The following is a 21,876-nucleotide window of genomic DNA, read 5'->3' on the forward strand; positions in this document are numbered from 1 at the left end:
TAGTAACGAATTACGTTGCTCTATCTTGCTAGTAATCAAGGATCTTTGGTTAAATTGTTTAACAGTGAAATATTGTAGTGAGGACTTTAATTTTGAAACAGTTTTTGGCAGAGGAAGCAGTTGAACAGGATGTGTAGTCTTAATAGGGCCAGTTTGTATGCTTAAAGCCTGAGAACACCTGCCACAGGATTCTAATTGCTGTGATGTCATAAAGGGCAATGTTAAGTCTATGGGGAAATTTTGATAGTTTTTAATAGTTTAAAAAGTATAAAAGTTACAAAGCTGAAAAATACATAGCACTCTTGTCCTAAGTAAGACCTAAGTAACATAGTTTGAATGAAGTTTCTACGTTAAACAGTTGAAGCTGCATTAAATGCGTTAGAAGAAGAAGAAGAAGAAGAAGCCTATGAAGAACAGTACACTATAACTAGAAAAGCATTTCCTGAAGGAAATACAGTGCATGAAAATGCAAAAATATGATGTAAAATATCATACAGAGTAAAAACAAACTATATTGGTTGCTAGGTAGATGAGGTTTAATATAGTTGGAATGACTGAACAGTTAAATAAGTGGATAGTTTAAATGGTTAAATTATTTAGGTAGATAGTTGACGATAACTGACACTTGGAATGGCTCTAATGTTTGCTAGCAGTTATGCTAACTATGTTAACAAAGATAGTAATGCTAACCAAGTATGCTAACTAGCATGCTAACAATGTTAAAATGCTAAGTATGCTAACCATGTGACTTAGCTAACTTAGCTAATCATTTTAGCAGTTATGCTAACTATGCTAACTAACATGCTAACTATGCTAACCATGTTACTTAGCTAATCATTTTTAGCAGTTTTGTAAAAAATGCTAATTAGCATGCTAACATGCTAGCATGATAACTATGCTAACCATCTGACTTAGCTAACTTAGCTAATCATTATAAGTAGTTTTGTTAAAAATGCTAACTAGCGTGTTAACATGCTAGCATGCTAACTATGCTAACCATGTGACTTAGCTAACTTAGCTAATCATTTTTAGCAGTTTTGCTAAAAATGCTAACTAGCATGCTAACATGCTAACTATGGTAACCATGTGACTTAGCTAACTTAGCTAATCATTTTTAGCAGTTTTGTAAAAAATGCTAATTAGCATGCTAACATGCTAGCATGATAACTATGCTAACCATGTGACTTAGCTAACTTAGCTAATCATTATAAGTAGTTTTGCTAAAAATGCTAACTAGCGTGCTAACATGCTAGCATGCTAACTATGCTAACCATGTGACTTAGCTAACTTAGCTAATCATTTTTAGCAGTTTTGCTAAAAATGCTAACTAGCATGCTAACATGCTAACTATGGTAACCATGTGACTTAGCTAACTTAGCTAATCATTTTTAATAGTTTTGCTAAAAATGCTAACTAGCATGCTAACATGTTAGCATGCTAACTATGCTAACCATGTGACTTAGCTAACTTAGCTAATCATTATAAGTAGTTTTGCTAAAAATGCTAACTAGCATGCTAACATGCTAACTAAGCTAAGTTAGCTAAGTCACATGGTTAGCAAATCATTTTTAGCAGTTTTGCTAAAAATGCTAACTAGCATGCTAACATGCTAACCATGTTACTTAGCTAACTTAGCTAACTAGCTACAGTGGGTATGAGTCATAGTTGATGACAAGTAACAGTTACAATGGCTGAACAGTTAAAAAGTTCAGTAGTTTAAAGGGTTACATTGTTTAACAGTGAAATATTGTAGTGAGGACTTTTATTTTGAAACAGTTTTTGGCAGAGGAAGCAGTTGAACAGGATGTGTAGTCTTAATAGGGCCAGTTTGTATGCTTAAAGCCTGAGACTGGCAGTTGATCCAGGTGGCCCGAACACCTGCCATAGGATTCTAATTGCTTAACGGCTCTATTGTGATGTCATCAGCCCATGTTAAGTCTATGGGGAAATTTTGACTAGTTTTTAATTAATAGTTTAAAAAGTATAAAAGTTACAAAGCTGAAAAATACATAAGTAAGACCTACGTAACATAGTTTGAATGAAGTTTCTACGTTAAACGGTTGAAGCTGCATTAAACGCGTTAGAAGAAGAAGAATAAGAAGAAGCCTAGGAAGAACAGTACAGTGCATTTTCATGCACTGTAATAAGAAGAAGCCTAGGAAGAACAGTACAGTGCATTTTCATGCACTGTAATAATGATAACCAAGTTACTATGCTAACTAGCATGCTAACAATGTTAAAATGTTAACTATGCTAACCATATGACTTAGCTAACCTAGCTAATCATTTTTATTAGTTATGCTAACTATGCTAACTAACATGCTAATATGTTAACTATGCTAACCATGTGACTTAGCTAACTTCGCTAATCATTTTTAATAGTTATGCTAACTATGCTAACTAGCATGCTTGCATGCTAACTATGCTCACCATGTGACTTAGCTAACTTCGCTAATCCTTTTTAGCATTTATGCTAACTAGCATGCTAATATGCTAACTATGCTAACCATGTGACTTAGCTAACTTAGCTAATCATTTTTAGCAGTTTTGCTAAAAATGCCAACAATGCTAACTATGCTAACCATGCTAACTAGCTACAGTGGGTAGGAGTCATAGTTGATGATAAGTAACAGTTACAATGGCTGAACAGTTAAAAAGTTCAGTAGTTTAAAGGGTTAAATTGTTTAACAGTGAAATATTGTAGTGAGGACTTTTATTTTGAAACAGTTTTTGGCAGAGGAAGCAGTTGAACAGGATGTGTAGTCTTAATAGGGCCAGTTTGTATGCTTAAAGCCTGAGAATGGCAGTTGGGACAGGTGGCCTGAACACCTGCCATAGGATTCTAATTGCTTAACGGCTCTATTGTGATGTCATCAGCCCATGTTAAGTCTATGGGGAAATTTTGAACAGTTTTTAATTAATAGTTTAAAAAGTATAAAAGTTACAAACCTAAAAAATACATAGCACTCTTGTCCTAAGTAAGACCTACGTAACATAGTTTGAATGAAGTTTCTACGTTAAACTGCATTAAATGTGTTAGAAGAAGAATAAGAAGAAGCCTAGGAAGAACAGTACAGTGCATTTTCATGCACTGTAATAAGAAGCCTAGGAAGAACAGTACAGTGCATTTTCATGCACTGTAAAAAGCCTTGGAATAACAGTACAGTGCATTTTCATGCACTGTAAATACATCAATGTTATATAATCAACCAAATTAATTAACCTTTGTCAATGTGTGTGTGTGTGTGTGTGTGTGTGTGTGTATTGTATGTGTGTGCGTGTTTACTACCCCCAGAATGTCGTAATGATAAGGCTTTCCACTGCAAGTCCAATGTGTGTATCTCTCAACACGCTCGTAATGACGGAGTCCCAGACTGTCTGGATGGAGATGATGAGGTTATGACTACCACACCACCATTAAGCATTTCTGTTTAACACTCAACTTGAACCCCCCCCCCCCCCCCCATCTGATCAATATACTGTAACTACCAGTGTTGCGCGGGTTTGGTCACAAGCGGCCCGCGGTCGCCCGATATTTTAATCAACCCGACCGCAACTCGGACCGCGAATATTAATTAGGACAAAATTATACCCGACCCGCGATCCGACCCGCTTATTTACAAAATGTGTGCTTTTGGTTATAGTCTGCATGCAGTGTGACAGTAGGCCATTTCTGTAAAACAAACTAATTTATTTAGGCATGCAGAACATAATGTTTGCGTAGGAGAGAGAATGAGAATAAGAGCGCAAGCACGCACGCAACCACCAAGGATTAGAACACTAGGATAAGATTTGAAGGCCATGGACATACATCTTTCTTTCGAAAACAGAAATGGTGAGGCAAGGTAGGCTAGAGAGATACATTGCTGGTCAAAACGTTAGCGTAAGAACTGGTTTATAATGCTGAATGAAGCACAAAGCTTTACAAAAGCACATCCACTGTTTAAAGTCACAAACACAACGAACTGTAACTTTTATGCATGCGCGAACCTATACATAGGATGTGTAGTCTGTGCCATAACATTTATTCCTGCAGGCTGCCCGTTTTGGCTGTCATACTTTTAAATGGCTTCGCAAGAAGCAGGCCTACATAGACCATAACTTACTGTCATCTTCTTTAAGAACTTTTCCCAAAATTTCCCATAGCCTATATCGCTTTTCCTGAAGGGGTGTCTATTATTTTTAACTCGCGTCTTCAGCTTCTTTACTGTTGACTTTACTGTAGGCCTATTGATGCTTTACTGTATTGATGCCAGCCTTCTTGTGATATTTTAAGTAGGCCTAGGCCTATTTGTAGAAAATATATATTTAATTAATTTTAACTGACCCGCCCGCAAATGACCCGAATATCATTACAATATTTTGTTTATGACTCATAACCGCGGTCATTCGCGGGCAACCGCTTAATTTCGGGCAGACCGCGCAACACTGGTAACTATAGTATGACATAAACTTTTAAGATGTTACTTGAAACGTTGATGGTTAATTAATTTAATAGTAATGATCTAACAATGTGTGTGTGTGTGTGTGTGTGTGTGTGTGTGTGTATGAGTGTATGAAAGAGAGTCCATTGTAGAAATGTTTTGCTGTGGCATTATTATATATACATAACATATATATACATTTGTTACTTATATCCATAATGTGCCATTATAACCAGAATGGCTCAAAACAACATAGTATTTGGATTTTGTTATGTCTATTTCATCTATGAATGCAAAGTACTCTGTGTTATTCAAATGTATAGTGCTGTGCCCTGTCAAACATGTCATTCCTGTAGGAAACCCATATCCCAATTACATGCCCACAGGTATGCCTGCTTTAAACATAAAATGATAAACATAACATGAATATTATATTAGCCAATAATGAATGTGACATAAGCTTAACAGCTGTTTTGAGTTAAGGCTATGTTTATTGTTAAGCTTATTGAATAACTTCCTGATTCTGGTTTTTGTTGCAAAATCCACAGAATCATTTTATGCAAGCAAACTGCAAACAGGGAGTCTTTATTGTTGATGTCAGACATGATCATCATCCAAACATCATGCTTCTTGACCCACATTGTGCCCTGATTCAGTGCTGCCAAAACTCCGCTTACCCTCTCTGTCTCTGGTCCTGCGCTGTGTGAGAGGGGGAGTGGAGAAACCCAACGTGTGCTGCTTTTACCGATATATTTAAAGGATAATTCCGGTATTTAGCACTTTGAGTCCCTTTTCTGGTTTGTTTTGGATGAACTAGAGTGGTGGACACCGAAAATTTTGACGATGAGTCCTGTCTCGACTTTTCTGACTCGTTTTGAATCGACTTTGACTACTTCAGAGTGGCTGCCTATTAGGGTTGGGCACCAAAACACGGTTCTAATATGGCACCGATGCCGATGCCAGGCCCGGATCTAGGCTGCTCAGATTGGGGGGGCAAATAGAAATTTGGAGTGGGCACAATGAATACCCCCCCCCCCGCTCAGTTTCACCTACAAATGTCTTACTTTTCACCTTAAAACCCGTATCTAATAGCAAACATGACATATTACATAGAACTGTTAATCATAGACCTGATTTTAATATTTACAGATATCTAGGCTATATTTAACATTTATTTTCTATGTGGCCTGTTATGAAATCATGTATTGAACAATTAAAGCACAGTTCAGCTTTAACCCTCTAACCGCCCATGTCGCAATATTGCGACAAGAGTCAATACTGAATAAAACAGACGATAGACGCGAGTACAGTGTAAAATCTCATTTGTACTCTTGACCACTAGTTGGCAGACACCCAGAGCTTCGATTCAAGCTCAACCTTTTTTTTCAAAGTTTTCAGGAAGCTCGCGAAAACACGCGAGAAACACACGAAGAAGACGTGCATTTCCTCCATAACGCGGAAGCGATGCGGGCCTTAGTTTTGCACAAATTGAAGCAGAAATACACCAAATGTTGAAAAAAAAAGTCTTGGGTCTGTTATTCACCTATTCTGATTCTGAAGGAGAATATCTGCCTTTTGGAGAATATGATCGATCGTCTATTGACTGATAGCCACGGAGCGTCTGTGAATGGAGGTGCGTCTTTTTCGACAGTGTCCACTAAGCATACCATGCTTATTTCGACCCTCTGCCCAACATAGCTGGAGGTGCCAGTGACAGTAGTGATGATAGTGTCCGTAATGGACGTGGTATAGACAGCAGGGGTTGTAAAAAATAGGGCTCTGAAGAACTTCAAAGTCACCTGCGATATGGAACTGATTTGACCAGGCTACTTTATTGTATAGTAGCATAGGGTTTGTGATTATAGTAAAATTAGATGAGTAAATTTACCCCCTTCATAAACTTCTGGTCATACTCAATGATTTTCACATTTACAGTAGGACTTTATCTCTGACCACTTGCAAGCCATGGCCTTTTTGAAATTTTGATGTAAAAATCCAATTTATATTTTTAAACCCTGGCGGTAGCCTGGGTGTTCCCATGCTGCCTTGCGTGCGATTTGATTCACGCTGCTAAGGCAGCCTGGAGACCATGGAGCAAATTTTCGCCTGAGATAGGGAACCAATCACAGAACAGGGGGGAAAGCAAGACGATGATGAGCTATGCACAGACGCATTTGATAGACATCCGTGGCACCCAATAAACGGATCTGGGCATTTTTTTTCAAATACGAGAAAATTAACTTTTGGTTCCCAGACCACGTCTCATTGAGAAGTGGTGGCGCTAGCCAGGCTACCCTGGCGGCTAAAGGGTTAAGAAACTCAAATAGTATACATGCATGCATAGCATTTTGTCATCATTAAGGCTACTTTGACAAACTCTTCTATGTAGCCTGTTATGAAATCATGTATTGGACAATTTGAACACACTGTGAAACCTGAAGCCCAAAGTTGGAGACATGCATTTAGACATTGCTGCAAATGTAAAACCGGATTACTCTGGAATGGCTAACTGTACAGGGGAATGCTTTACACCTTTTTATTCGGTAAGGTCTGCTGTTTCTTCTAATATATGGTTTGTCATGTGTTCGGGAAAAAATCGTGTAGTATTTCACCGAGATGAATGGGTGGGGAGATGGGCGCAGAATGTAACATGATAAATTAAAGTTACTTTTCTCGCGAACCGTTTACCACAACTTGCGGCCAACATCGTTTAAAAGCTGAGAAAAAGCTCTTTCGTTTGATGTGATACATGTAATATCTTTGTGAAGAGTAGGCTATCGGAGTATATCTGAGTACAGGCTATTTCAGCCTATACTCCCATAGCCTACTCCGTGCGCTGTCACATTCTCCACTGCGTAGAAGACATAGGCTAAATTAATTTGCGTTGTGAATGCTAAGCTTAATCAAGCCATAGGCTAAATAAAAATCGCTAGTCGGATGCAAAGCAGAATATAGAAAGAAATGGGCACCAAGGCCACAGTGACCTGTGAACCTCCGATTTTCAAAGGGACATCAGCAAGGGGCAACGACGTGGCCACCGTAAAATTCCCACCCTGCTTATAACACAGTTAAGCAATGACCAATGTTAACAAACTAACTGGCTAGATCACCTTAGAAAGCTAACATGCACATTAGCTAAAAACAAACCTTATTCAAACGAGAATAATACAAAAAAGGTCTTTATTTAAACCAGCAACAAGATCTATATTACTTCTAGTAGCCTATAACCTTTATGGAAATATAGCTAAGCCCTCTCTACTGAAGTATGAAACAGCAAGTGATGCACTCAGTGTGGAATGGTAGGGGAACGCGTCGCTGCTGCTCCGGTAGTTTATTTATCCTATCCAACCAGCATATCAGCACCCTCGAAATTCAGACGGGACCAATTAGAAAAGTGTGATTGGCAGATTCAATAGCTGTCAATTAAAATTGACCAATTAGGTGGGGCAGAAGAAATATTTGGAGGGCATTGCCCCTCCCAGCCCTATTCTAGATCCGGCCATGGCCGATGCAAACGGTAGTAACTGCATTGAATAACAACGTGGATTTCGGTGCTTAAATAGCATTTTTGTTATTATTGTTTTTATAGGCATCACTGCATGTCATGCGCCATCTCTAATGTCTTGCTCTGATAGCAACACATCCAGATACAGTTACCCAACATAAACACTGGATGTATAAACCAGAGGGGTGCAGTGGACAGTGTTTGACAGCTTGCGTGAGCTCAAGTAGCTTACTTTAAAGCGATATCACGAGCTCCTGTCAAAATCCAGCAGTGGGCCTAACTACGCACAAGCAAAAGGCTATAAAACAACATCAACAGTAGCTAGGGTTGACACCTGTGTCTGACAAAAATCCTGGACATTTTGACCATCCAATCGACCTTTTTGTTTGTAAGCAACGGCGCCTTTCGCACATCTAAACCAAGATAAAAACCGTCATTCTAAGCAACAATTGTATAGCTAAAATTAGTAAGAATGACAATTTCTAGTTATTTGTTTAGTTAATTGCTTTATTTAATAGCAGACCTTTATTATTTTGTTGTATTTTCAACAGTTTTTAGTTGTGGACACCGGGGGCAGTATTGAGAAAAAAGGGGGGGGCAGTATTGAGAAAAAAGGGGGAATACATAATTAAGTTCTGCTTTTTTGCTTATGTGGAATAAACTTTCCTTTCTCTGTCTCCACCTTACCATTTCTAATGAACCTCCACGGTGCGTGCCCCCACCACCACCACCCATGTTATGCTATGTCATTTTTGTAGAGCCAATAAGGCTGTGTATACGTTTATGGACGTAGGCACGCTTCAATTAAACTGAAATACACATTTTGCGCATCATGTACAAAAATCCGGGACATTCAGTGTCTAGGATTTTTATTTTTATTTTCCTGGACAGACCATGAAAATCCTGGACAATCAGGAAAATCCTGGACAGGTGGCAACCCTAACAGTAGCCTATACGTTACACAATATCCTTGCTAATGCGCTAACTGGCATTTATTTGAAATGTTATCAGCAAAGTTGTAAGGTGAAAACTTTATTTCAAGGTGTGTTCTAAACAACATAATAACATGATATTAATCTTTCATGTGCATGAGGTCCATATAGCATCACAATGAATATGAAGATCATGTTAAAAGTTAGCTGGCAAAAACATAAATATGTAGGTTACATACCTGATGTCACTGAGCTGTCAAAGAGACTATGAAACCATCTCCGTACATTATTGCTAAACTCAGCTGACTGGTGTTAGCGCATAGCCATAGTTGCTGTTAAAATGCCTACATAGCGTTGGGAATCTAAACACTTCAACACCGACATGTAGCCTAACATGTTCAAAACTAGACTGCATTTCCGGCGGGAACTGCGAAAGTGTGCTTGCCCTGGTCCGGTCAGCAACGTGAGCAGACAGTGGCATAGCTATGCTGAACCTGGCTTGATCCAAGCATTCTAACAGTGCCTTTCAGTGTTGTAGCAGTGGCAATATCTCAAAAGCTCTAGGAGAGGGCTATTCAACTATTGACATGGGGTGAATGCGGTTTGTTGGATTTTACCTGTAGCCTGTCTTCAAATTTAGCTTCTATGACTAAGATCAAATCAATAAAATAGAACGACAGCAGTGATTGGCTGCAAAAATAAATATGTCACATGTCTTGCGCCTCTCAAACTGGGCTATCAGGTAACCTACAGAAGAATTGAAATTATGAAATATGACCAAAGCATTAAAATGCTGCTTGTTTGTCAGGATACTTTTTCACTGATTTATTTTAAAAAAAATATGAGCTATGAGTGTGAATGTTATATATTCCATCCCCTAATTATGTTTTACTGGTTTATTTGACAAATAATCTATATGGATTTGCTCTATAAAGACCTTATGTCTGTTTGGGATTATTTTGAGAGCCTGGGGTTGTTTTGAGAGCCTATTGATGTAGCTTATCTCAGATGTATGTCAGAATAAAGGAATACTTCATATTACTCTAAACCACCGTCTGTAAATCAACTGTATACTACTGTCTACATTGCACTATATTTCTTGACCTGTATATTTCATCACCTTTCTATACTTTGCTTGGTTTGCTTGGTTGCTATGGCCAAAGGCCAGTTCTATCTCTGCCGTTGTCAAGCGGGTATATCGTAGAATTCTGATTAACCTTATCTGATTTGAAACATCTCTATTTTACTTAGCCCACTTCCATACAGTGCGTCCCATTAAGAAGTGGCCACTTCATTCGTGCTTACCGTGATTCACACAGCAGCATCATTAAATTAATCTGTCACCATATGCCTATGCCTGTGTTTGCAAAGAAAACATTTTAATTTGATTCACATGAAACGTTACATTTAATGTACATGTTGACAATAAGTAGGCTAGTTTTGGTTGTTGGTGGTGTTATTGCATCCCTTAGTTATGCCTACAATGCAAGTTCCCTCGCGATTGGAAGCTCCTGTACACAATAGTAGACACATTTCAAAACATCGCGTTAGGAGTTAGAAGTACTCGCCACTTCTTTTAAGCTGTCACAGACTTAGGTGCTACTTTTAGGGCTAAAGTGCTAAATAGCAGTCCTAAAGTTATAAGTGACGAAGTTACGAGTGCAAGCATCTCATTTCAAATGACCATGGCATTACGCTAAACAACATAAATCCCAATTAGCAACATACATATACATGTATACAACATCCCTATAGCTAGCCACACAAGAAATTAATAATACTAAATCTCTGCTTAGCATGCTTCTCCGCTTAGCATGCTTCTCCGCTTAGCATGCTAATAACAGAAGGGGCACATTTATGTTGACCACTACAACATGACTCATTATGTCTGTAACTCTATAAAACACTTACTTTCATAAAGGAAGCACACCATCCAGCACATACACATGGAAACCGATATTTTAGGTACTTGGCCACGAACTCAAAACGTGTTTCTCTGAAGCTGTTCTAGAATCTTTTCTCTGAAAGCTGCGTTGCTAGGCAACATCAAATAAACAAAATGAGAGTATTTTCAAGTGTACGTGTGATTACGAATGGATGTGTGTGGTTTGCAATTAGAACTAGATGTACCGCATAGCGGTACAAAATATGACCGCCGCTCAGTCCTGTACATCCATTCCGCAAAAATAAATCACACTTCAATTTGTCTCCATCTTTTACTCCATCCCCCACTCTTGAAACTTTTGTGTATGCTTGTTTGGCATGCCTGAGTGTGTGTGTGCGGCTGCACAGAGAGTAGCCTACTGGTGCTGAAAAGGTGAATAGATTGTAGAATAGCCAAAGAAGATGTAGCATTGTTATAAAACCTTTAACATCTCTAAACAATCACAAGTAGGGCAGTTCATCACAGTTCATCCATTGCAACTGGATTGATGAAAGGTCACTTACACCTGTAGGCTACATTGTATTTGGGAAAAGCAAAAGGTATCAGCATAATTTTATTTATTTATTTATTTATAAACAAAAACATCTCTGTCAGTTCCGTGCTGTTTTCAACAGCTATCAAAAACAAAGGTCATTTTTGGATGGATGGATTTTTTGTGAATGTTTCTTCTTCTACATAAGATTTTAGTCATCTTTAGTTCATGTAATACTTTATTGTCAATGCACAAATTAAGTAACAGTAGTCTGAAACGTTATTGTTAATGCACAAATTAAGTAACAGTAGTCTGAAACGAAATGCTGTTTTACATCTAGTGGTGCAAATAACTGACATGTCCAAATGGGCCTTGATGAAATGCGTCGCTAGACTGTTCATACACATTTTAACGGGCCAAAGTTGAAGAGCTGTTATTTGTTCGTGCAAATATAGGTCCATGGCTAGTCTGGCTTTCACCAGACCAACCTCAATCTTTTAAGAAATCAAAAAATAAATAGCGGGCAGATCAGGCTGGGTTCACCAAGCCTAGTCCATAGGCACCCGATATTGTTCACGCTCTGGCTATTCTAAATGCAAAAATGCATCAGGGAGTTATGACAAAACTGTAACTAACACACTAGATCCTAATAGAAAGCTGTTAGCTTCCCTAAGCTACAGGTAGGCTTATAAGGTAGGCCTATTTACAACATAAATTGTCAATAGGCTATGCTGGCGACACAAATAAAATCTCCTTTGGAAACCAATGGCTTACGCCTTACAGTATCAAGCGGACTTAAACTGCTATATCGTGGCAAAAAGTTGTAATAAAATTCACGCAGCTCCATGAGTCAAGGAAAGCGCGAATGAAGTAGCCACTTCTAAATGGGACCCACTACACAGTAGCTTAAGGTGTGTTGCTAAAGCAGCCATAATTAAATGAAGGTGTCATTGTTTGGATATTTCACACACACGTGCTTTTTAATTTCACAGACTACAACTACCAAGCTGGAATCAAAGCACATCGATTCCCCTCTCACACCCTGCACGCACTTAAAACAAAATAAACAGGCTCACGCATGTATAGGCAAAACTGTATCAGACCGGTGTAACGTTGGTAAATCTTCCATTGCACAAAATGATTTTTGTAGCACATGCAACAAATGACAGTCGAAAGATACAATTACAGTGCTGCTATCAATTTGCTTGGTATAACCGCATGCTTTTCTACAAATGCAATCAAATTGGCCTCCATCACTCAACCAACGCTAACGGTAACATTACCTAGGTCCTTATTGATATTATAAGATTAACGTACCTGCAGTAAAAACCAAGCATGTCCGATAAACATCCTCAGATTTATTTCGGCTTCAAGAAGAAATGGGAATTACATTTCATGTGAACATCATCCTATCCTTATTAGACGTTCTCTGCGGTAAACTATAGTCCTTGTAGGAAGCGTCCATTGTTATTCCAACCCACGTTTAACTTCCAACAAAATTACGTCTCACTGCAACGATGCGCCATCTAGTGGACAAACGACTACTTATCGCCAATACTGGAAATGCAGCCATGATGATGATGATGAATATATATTTTGGCTTTCTTTTAATCCTACTGAATTTGTAATTATGTATCGGCCGTTCTAATACCGATAGTATGTGGGTGCCTGTGTGTGTGTGCATGTGTATATGTGTGCACCGCCATCTACAGGCCAATGAGTGTACAGTCACTAAATGTACACATAATCTATTTTTTTTAAGACCCCCCCATGGATGAAATTCTACGAAACTTGGCATACCCCCAGAGAATGCCAGGTCAATCATAAAAATAAAATTTGGTGCAGTTCTGAACATCTTAACTGAAGATAGGGGCGATTAAAGCAGAATAATATTGCATTTTAATTTTTTACCGGGGGGGGGGGGGGTGCAAATCACAAATGAGTGATTATGGGCCAGATTGATGTGGGCCCTTGAGACCAACATACCATAAAAGATTCTTCATCCTCGGTGCCACGGTTCAGGTAGTTATTTAGGAAAAACTGCTTTTTTTGCGGTTCGGGTGGCCCAGCACGGGGGGGGAGTGGACCCCGGGGACGAAACGAAATTTTTCCATAAAAGTCTAGTGGGGCTACATACCCACCAAATTTCATGTGTCCCGGTGGTTCGGTGTCCCGGGTATCGTTGACCAAAAATTCAGGAAGTAGATGACGGGTAAAAAAAAAAAAAAAACTTTGACAATCCCTATATGACCGCTTCGCTAGCGGCGGTCATAATAAACAAGAAATAACATTTCCAATAATTTCCCATGAAAAATTACATAATATTTGCACCTTCCTTACTTGTGAAGTTCACACTGTATTTCAAGTACACTAGTGAAATGTAATACAACGTTGCCACCTAGCGTTCAGATGTAGGCTATTTAACATTAACGTGACATTGCTTGCTTATTCTTTCGTCAACTCCATGCTTTTAGGAAAACAATCTTTTTATCATAGTTCCCTCTTCAATGAGCGATTACCAGCTCGTTTTTGTAACAGAGATAGCTGTTTATTGTCTCTAGGTTTACAGAAACACCTATTCATATTAATACGTAGCCTATGGAGTGCTGACCACTATTCATTACGGCCCAGAATGCCTTGCATGTCTTTACAACAAAACAACACAGTAAAACCTAAATGCCCGTAAACATATACATTTGCATACTTGTAACATTTTTAATAATACTCTCCCATCATGATATTTAACAATAATGAAAAATTAAATTTGAATACCGTCAATGTGAAAATAACTGTCTTACGTCAGCAATAAATAGCTCATGTTATCCTTGCCATTTCAGTTCGTAAGTCCATACTATCCCATGGCTGAGCAAGGATTTCATGATTGGGCAAGGTTGCCCGGAAACATTGTAGCTGCCCAGAGACATTGTGCATACTTGGAAAGCATTGTGATAGATGTACAACTGTAAATGTGGAAGGTGATAGTTACCAAATACGGGTGGGTGGTTTGCCAAATGCTGAAAACTTTTGGAATGTTTTCTCTTTTTTTTAGCTTATGCACCCTCACATTGGAGTCCCGAGTTCAAATACAAAATTTGGTATATGTGACTGTTCCTGAGATATGGACGACTTCCTGTTTCGGAGCTTCGCCGCCGATTTCGTTTGGCTGTGACGGGCAAACGCTTTCGAAAATCAAAAATCCTCCTGGTAACTTTTGTGAGGCTTGGTCCAAGGATAATGTACGTCAAGTTTCGTGGTGTTCTGACCAAATTTGTGACCTGTGAAAATTTAGTTTCGCTTTCTGTTCAATCCAATATGGCGGACGAACAACACACCCACCTGATGTCATCTTCGCGAGCAACTTACACCGGTACTGACCGGACGTTTTAAAGTTGGAACGGTGTCTCTGTCTCAAAGGGCCTAGGCGCTAGGGCTGACAAAAAATTAGGGAGACGGGAAAAATAATAATAATAAAACTTAAGAAGAACAATAAGTGTGCTTTGCACACTTAATAAATATAGCTGCAAGCAGCAATGCGGGGGCCGAGCGGGACGATATAGCAGGAATGGCGTTGCCATGGCATGAGCAAGCACTCACAGTTTGATGGCAATTGGATTAAGAACGGCTGAGAAATAAGCTCATTTACTTTGTTACAGCGCCCCTAGAGGCCAAATTACACCAATGTCCTTGTGCGTTCTTACAATCAGCTCCCATGTCTGTCTACCAAGTTTGGACTTCATACACCGAAGTGTTGCTGAGATGTGAGCTCACTTTCTTTATTGCAACACCCCTAGAGGCAAAATGAGACCACTTTCCTTGCATCTCCTCACAATCAGCTAATATGTCCATCTATCAAGTTTGGACTTCATACAATGAAGCGTTGCTGAGATATGAGCCCACTTCCTGTATTACAGCACCCCCTAGAGGCCAAATGATGCCAATTTCCTAGTGCATCTCCACAATCAGGTACCAAGTCTCTATACCACGTTTGGACTTCGTACATCAAAGCGTTGCTGAGATACAAGCTCACTTCCTGTATTGCAGCGCCCCTATAGAAGCCAAATGATGCCAATTTCCTATTGAGTCATCACAGTCAGATATCAAGTCCCTGTACCAAGTTTGGACTTCATACATCAAAGCGTTGCTGAGATACGAGTTCACTTCCTGTATTGCAGCACCCCCTATAGAGGCCAAATGATGCCAATTTCCTAGTGCGTCCTCACAATCAGATTCCAAGTCCCTGTACAAAGTTTGGACTTCACACATTAAAGCGTAGCCGAGATGTTAGCCCACTTCCTGTTAGGCGGCATCATAGCCATGTGTGATTGGCTGTCACGGGCAAATAAACTTGAAATTAAAAAAATTGACAAGTATCGTTTGTGCGGCTCGATCAGAAGATCATCTCCGCCAAGTTCTTTGAAAATCGGATGAAATTTGTAACCGCTGAAACTTTTCATAGAGTTTGTATTAAATCCAATATGGCGAAGATCCAATATGGCGGAAAGTGACGGGATAGGGGTAGATGAACTCGGGATGGTCCAAGGATTCAGACGCTACCTCAATTGTGAAAATCAATATGTTCAATATTGGTCCAATATGACGGAAAGTGACGTAATAGGGGTTATTGAACTTAGGTCGGTCCAGGGATTCCAACGGTGCCTGATATGTGAAAATCGGACGCACCGTTCAATGGTCACATGCGTGAATGCAATCCAGGTTCGACCCATTGGTGGCGCTAGAGTGTTGGGCATAGAGTTCTGGAAATTGGTGAGAGTGATCATGGGACAGTGCTTAATCAGTGTGCCAAATTTCATAACTTTAGACCCAGCTGTTCAATATACGGCCAGATTTTGACCTGTTGGTGGCGCTAGATGGCTGGGTTTAGAGGTCCGTAAATGAGTGTGAGTGGTCAGTGGAATGTCCTGAAACTTTCTGCCAAAAAATCTGCACTTTTTAGCCAGGCGTTCTATGGGCTGCCATAGACTCCAATGGCGGAAGTGTAATAATAATAGGAAAAGCTAGTAACTCAATGGGTGCCTTCGCAGCTTCGCTGCTTGGCTCACAATAATAGGAAAAGCTAGTAACTCAATGGGTGCCTTCGCAGCTTCGCTGCTTGGCCCCCAAATATAGCTGCAAGCAGCAATGCGGGGGCCAAGCAGTGCGCTATAGCAGGAATGGCGTTGCCATGGCATGAGCAAGTTTGATGGCAATTGGATAAAGAACGGCTGAGAAATAAGCTCATTTACTTTGTTACAGCGCCCCTAGAGGCCAAATTACACCAATGTCCTTGTGCGTTCTTACAATCAGCTCCCATGTCCGTCTACCAAGTTTGGACTTCATACACCAAAGTTTTGCTGAGATGTGAGCTCACTTTCTTTATTGCAACACCCCTAGAGGCCAAATGAGACCACTTTCCTTGCATGTCCTCACAATCAGCTAATATGTCCATGTATCAAGTTTGGACTTCATACAACGAAGCGTTGCTGAGATATGAGCTCACTTCCTGTATTACAGTGCCTCCTATAGAGGCCAAATGATGCCAATTTCCTACTGTGTCCTCACAATCAGATACCAAGTCCCTGTACCAAGTTTGAACTTCATACATCAAAGCGTTGCTGAGATACAAGCTCACTTCCTGTATTGAAGCGCCCCCTGTAGAGGCCAAATGACGCCAATTTCCTAGTGCATCTCCACAATCAGGTACCAAGTCCCTATACTAAGTTTGGACTTCATACATTAAAGCATAGCCGAGATGTTAGCCCACTTCCTGTTAGGCGGCATCGTCACCATGTGTGATTGGCTGTCATGGGCAAACAAACTTGAAAATAAAAAATCTGACAAGTATCATTTGTGCGGCTCGGTCTGAAGATCATCTCCGCCAATTTCTGTGAAAATCGGATGAAACTCGGGATGGTCCAAGGATTCAGACGCTACCTCAATTGTGAAAATCAGACAAAAGAGTCAAGGATCACGCGCATGAACGCATGTCCAGCATTGAACTGGTGGTGGCGCTAGAGCGTTCAATGTATATGCATAAAAATTGCTGTGAGTGATTGGGACATTGTCCTGACTAATGGTATCAAGTTTTGTTATGTTAACTCAAAGCGTCACGGAGATGTTAGTCCACTTCCTGTTTGGCGGCTTCGTCGCCGTATTTGATTGGCTGTTACGGGCAAACAAATTTGAAATTGAAAAATCTGGCAAGTATCGTTTTTGCGGCTCGGGCAGAAGATCATCTCCGTCAAGTTCTGTGAAAATCGGATGAAATTTCTGACCGCTGAAATTTTTCGTAGAGTTTGGACTAAATCCAATATGGCGGAAAGTGACGTAATAGGGGTCATTGAACTTAGGTCGGTCCAGGGATTCCAACGGTGCCTGATATGTGAAAATCGGACACACCGCTCAATGGTCACATGCGTGAATGCAATCCAGGTTCGACCCATTAGTGGCGCTAGAGTGTTGGGCATAGAGTTCTGGAAATTGGTGAGAGTGATCATGGGACAGTGCTGAATCAGTGTGCCAAATTTCATAACTTTAGACCCAGCGGTTCAATTTCCGGACAGATTTTGACCTGTTGGTGGCGCTAGATGGCTGGGTTTAGAGGTCCGTAAATGAGTGTGAGTGGACAGTGGAGTGTCCCGAAACTTTCTGCCAAAAATCTGCACTTTTTAGCCAGGCGTTCTATGGGCTGCCATAGACTCCAATGGCGGAAGTGTAATAATAATAGGAAAAGCTAGTAACTCAATGGGTGCCTTCGCAGCTTCGCTGCTTGGCCCCCAATAAAACTTAAGAAGAACAATAAGTGTGCTGCTTTGCAAGCACACTTAATTATTACGTGTTATGGGTTAAGACATGAAACTTCTTGAAGCATTTGGGAATACACTGAATTAACTGGAAAGTAGAGTCCCTGTTAGATTAGCTTGCTTGCAAATGCCGTTGTCCATGACTTGGAAGTTCTATGGCAAGCGGTTTTAACATACCTTACCTTGATATTACTGCGCCACCGGAAACGGGTGTAGTCTTTCTGCGAGACCTTCTTTTACTGTATATGCTTCAGGCTCAAATATTGAGCAGAAGTATATACGCAGTATATTTACCAATATATTTTGCATTTGTTATCCAAACAACGGCAAAGTTGGCATTACACTTACTTGTGTCTGTAGCAAGATACTTGCCACGTTTGAAATCAATCGGATGAACGGTTCGAGAGACATGCGAATAACAGACAAGTTCTCTCCCCCGATTCTGAATGCTAGCCTACAAATATGGTCAATATGTTTGTTTTGAATTGTAGCGGTATTGGTTGTACTATGAAGACGTGAGTTCAGGGTGGATTTGAGCATGGCTTACACTCGTGGTGTGAGCGGTATCGGAGCGAAAATGGAGCGGGACAGAGCGGCCGCTCCTGCCTCTGAATAAAAAAGCGCTCCCCGCTCCAACAAAATTCCATCCGCTCCGCTCCTCGCTCGCGCTCCACTCCGCTCACTAGTTTTGGTGTGTGTGTGTGCGTACGCGTGTGTGTGTGTGTGTGGAGAGAGAGACATAGCGGAAATAATCTGAAGTCTCATCATCTGTCCAAACAGCTCCCCTCAGCAGGAGTGGTGATCAGCAAGCCAGCAGTACAACCCACATCTGGTTCACAGTCTCAGATACACATCGACAGATACCTGGGCCCAGAGGATTGTCTCAAACAGCAATACACACAACTGTCGTGTGCAAAGGTCTCCTGTCCACTGGGGCATCGCTGCTCAGAGGGTACTGCAATGTGCACATGTGATCCTAAGCCAGATGAGTGCTATGCTAAGGAGAAAGTGTGCACCCGTGATGGGAAGGAGTCCAAGAACCGATGTCACGCCGTGGCAGAGACCTGCAAGGACAACAATACAATTCCTGTCTTCTCTCACCTAGGAACCAATTGCCGTTGTGAGACCTGCACAGACACACACACATACAGTACACGTACACAAACAAGAATTTTACAAAGTTTTCCACTAACTGTAATGCTGCCACACACAAACCCATATACTGGTACACAGATACATGGACACACAGACTCAGACATAAAGACGCACACACACACACACGTTTACACAGACACACAGATGCAAACATACATGAACGCCAACACACTTTGGATGTTTATGTTTGTGTGTTTTTGTGTGTAGCTAACAATGTCTTCAAAGAATCCTTAAAGACTGAGAAGGAGGTGATTGAGGTGCAGCTGCCTAAAGATTCAACAAAAGCACTGGTGTGTCATGAGGGATGGAATATCGCTGCTGCCCATGTTACGTGTCGTGGAATGTTCCGCACGTATGTTTCTCGCCGCCATCCAATCAAATGACACTATAGCCTACCTCATGACATATTTGCTTCCTGTGTTGCTTACTATCTTAAACTACCAAAGCAATAAGATTCATTAAACGGAATAAAGTATCCTCTTATTTCTCTCTCTCTCTCTCTCTCTTTCTCTACCTCAGGTTGGCAAAGACTGCAGCCAATATGAAGTACTCTGATGTTCCAAGAAAGAACATCATTCTGCCAGATGTGTGTGTTCCTGTCTTCTGTAAAGGACATGAGTACTCTCTGGCTGAGTGTCACATTGGCAGTCCAGTCAAACTTAATGATAAAAGTCACATTGCAGTGGCCAACTGTTACAGTAACAGTAGTAATCTACATCCAGGTCAGAATACAAATGTGCACATACACATACACACACACACACACACACACACACCCTCTCTCTCTCCTTATGTCTCCCTCTCTTAATGGAGAATGGCATTTTTCAACCTGAGCCCTATCGTAGATATCTTTCATTAGGGACAAAAACAACTCAAAGACAAACTCAAATCTGTTCACTGTTGATGTTTCAGGTAATAAATGTGACATCGGTAAGTTCCAGTGTGCAAATGGAAAGTGTGTGCTGCATGACAAAACATGTGATGGAATCAACAACTGTGGAGACGGCAGCGATGAGATGTGCTGCAAAGGTGTGTATGTATGTGTGTGTGTGTGTGTGTGTGTGTGTGTGTGTGTGTGTGTATATATATATATATATATATATATATACCCAGCTCAGAAGATGATGACTACACACCAAAGTGGTGCGGGAGTTCTGACTACAGAATGACTCCTAGAACATTGTGTCAACTTCCCTTAAATAGGCTAAGCAGTTTGTTATTGGTTACATTGATAGAGATCACATGGTGAGTTGTTGAACAGACTGAGACCATTGTTGTAGTGAGACCATTAGAGTGAGTCAATCGAGACATGACAATGTATTTGATTACATTTCCTGTCCATAGTTAGCTTGTCCTTTGGACATGTGACAAGCATGTGACAGTAGGCCCACAATTTAGGCCCACTGTGCTTCCATGAAGCAGAGCAGTTGATCAGAAGACAACATATGATTGAAAGGATTATAATCAGCCTGGGAATTAGGATCCTTATAGTGTGCAGCCCTTCTAAAGAGTAAGGCAAAACAACAGTACTTCCTTAAATGCACTGTCAGTAAGAGTAGTATTTTAGAACCATTCAAATTTAACATACATGAACATAGCTGTACCTGACTGAATACTGTAATACACTTACAATAGACTTACAATTATGTACTGTAATATAACATGAGTGTGTGTATGTGTATGTGTGTGTGTGTGTGTGTGTGTGTGTTTACTACCCCCAGAATGTCGTAATGATAAGGCTTTCCACTGCAAGTCCAATGTGTGTATCTCTCAGCACGCTCATAATGACGGAGTCCTGGACTGTCTGGATGGAGATGATGAGGTTATGACTTCCACACCACCATTAAGCATTTCTGTTTAACACTCAACTTGACCCCCCCCCCCCCCCCCCCCCCCCCCCCATTATCTGATCAATATAATGTAACTATGACATTAATCATTAATTAATAGTTGACCATTTTCATTAAATGTTATTACAGCTCTCTTAATATTGGATGCCATAGCAACATTGTATACATATTGATACTGCTGTCAGACAATGTATAATAAAATATAGTAATCTTACACCTACTTATCTGACAATTTGATTAGCAGAGAAAATCACACCTAATAACATTATTTCTATCAAAAAGAAAATATGTAACATGGAATCAAATCACCAAAACCCAATAGAAGCTTGAATGCTATTCGCCTTATTCAGCCAGCGGCCATTATAACGAGGCTACATGGCAGGGATGGAAATTAGCCACCCGCACCCCCCCAAATGCGGGTAGTTTTGTGCGCTGGCGGGGAATTTGGTGAATTTACCAGCCACTGTGGCGGGTAGATAAATAGAGCTAGCATAGGCTACCACAAATAGTCAGATCCGATCTAATTTTCATAGTTATTGACGGTTAAAAATAAGAAAGTGTCTGTAGGGATCATGTAACGTTACCAGCCGTAAATCGCGCTGATTTGAAGTTCTACAACAACTGAGCCGCCACCTGCAGCATAGCCTATAGTCACTGGTGCAGTGCTTCACTTTTTGCCATTACTATTAAGAAACTGTCGCTATGCTTTCATGTGCCACTGCTAGCTTATTTCAGGATGACTGCATAAACAAATCTAGTGAGATCTGTGGATCTGCGTTGTATCTAAACAGAC

General features: G+C 40.4%; 1 protein-coding gene across 2 annotated transcripts in view; it reads left to right on the forward strand.

Annotated features, from left to right (window-relative positions):
- LOC121690383 (low-density lipoprotein receptor-related protein-like) overlaps positions 1-21,297 on the forward strand; it is a 34,323-nt gene extending 13,026 nt beyond the window's left edge. For both annotated transcript variants that reach the window (XM_042070901.1, XM_042070902.1), the window contains exons 7-12: positions 3,296-3,396; positions 18,859-19,198; positions 19,441-19,585; positions 19,753-19,955; positions 20,146-20,262; positions 20,955-21,297. In XM_042070901.1, the coding sequence (XP_041926835.1) occupies positions 3,296-3,396; positions 18,859-19,198; positions 19,441-19,585; positions 19,753-19,955; positions 20,146-20,262; positions 20,955-21,094 (1,046 nt within the window). In that variant the 3' untranslated portion in view covers positions 21,095-21,297. The remainder of the gene's footprint in view (positions 1-3,295; positions 3,397-18,858; positions 19,199-19,440; positions 19,586-19,752; positions 19,956-20,145; positions 20,263-20,954) is intronic.
- Positions 21,298-21,876: the final 579 nt, after the last annotated feature.

Source organism: Alosa sapidissima, chromosome 18 (assembly GCF_018492685.1).
Source record: "Alosa sapidissima isolate fAloSap1 chromosome 18, fAloSap1.pri, whole genome shotgun sequence".
NCBI classification, from domain to species: domain Eukaryota; kingdom Metazoa; phylum Chordata; class Actinopteri; order Clupeiformes; family Clupeidae; genus Alosa; species Alosa sapidissima.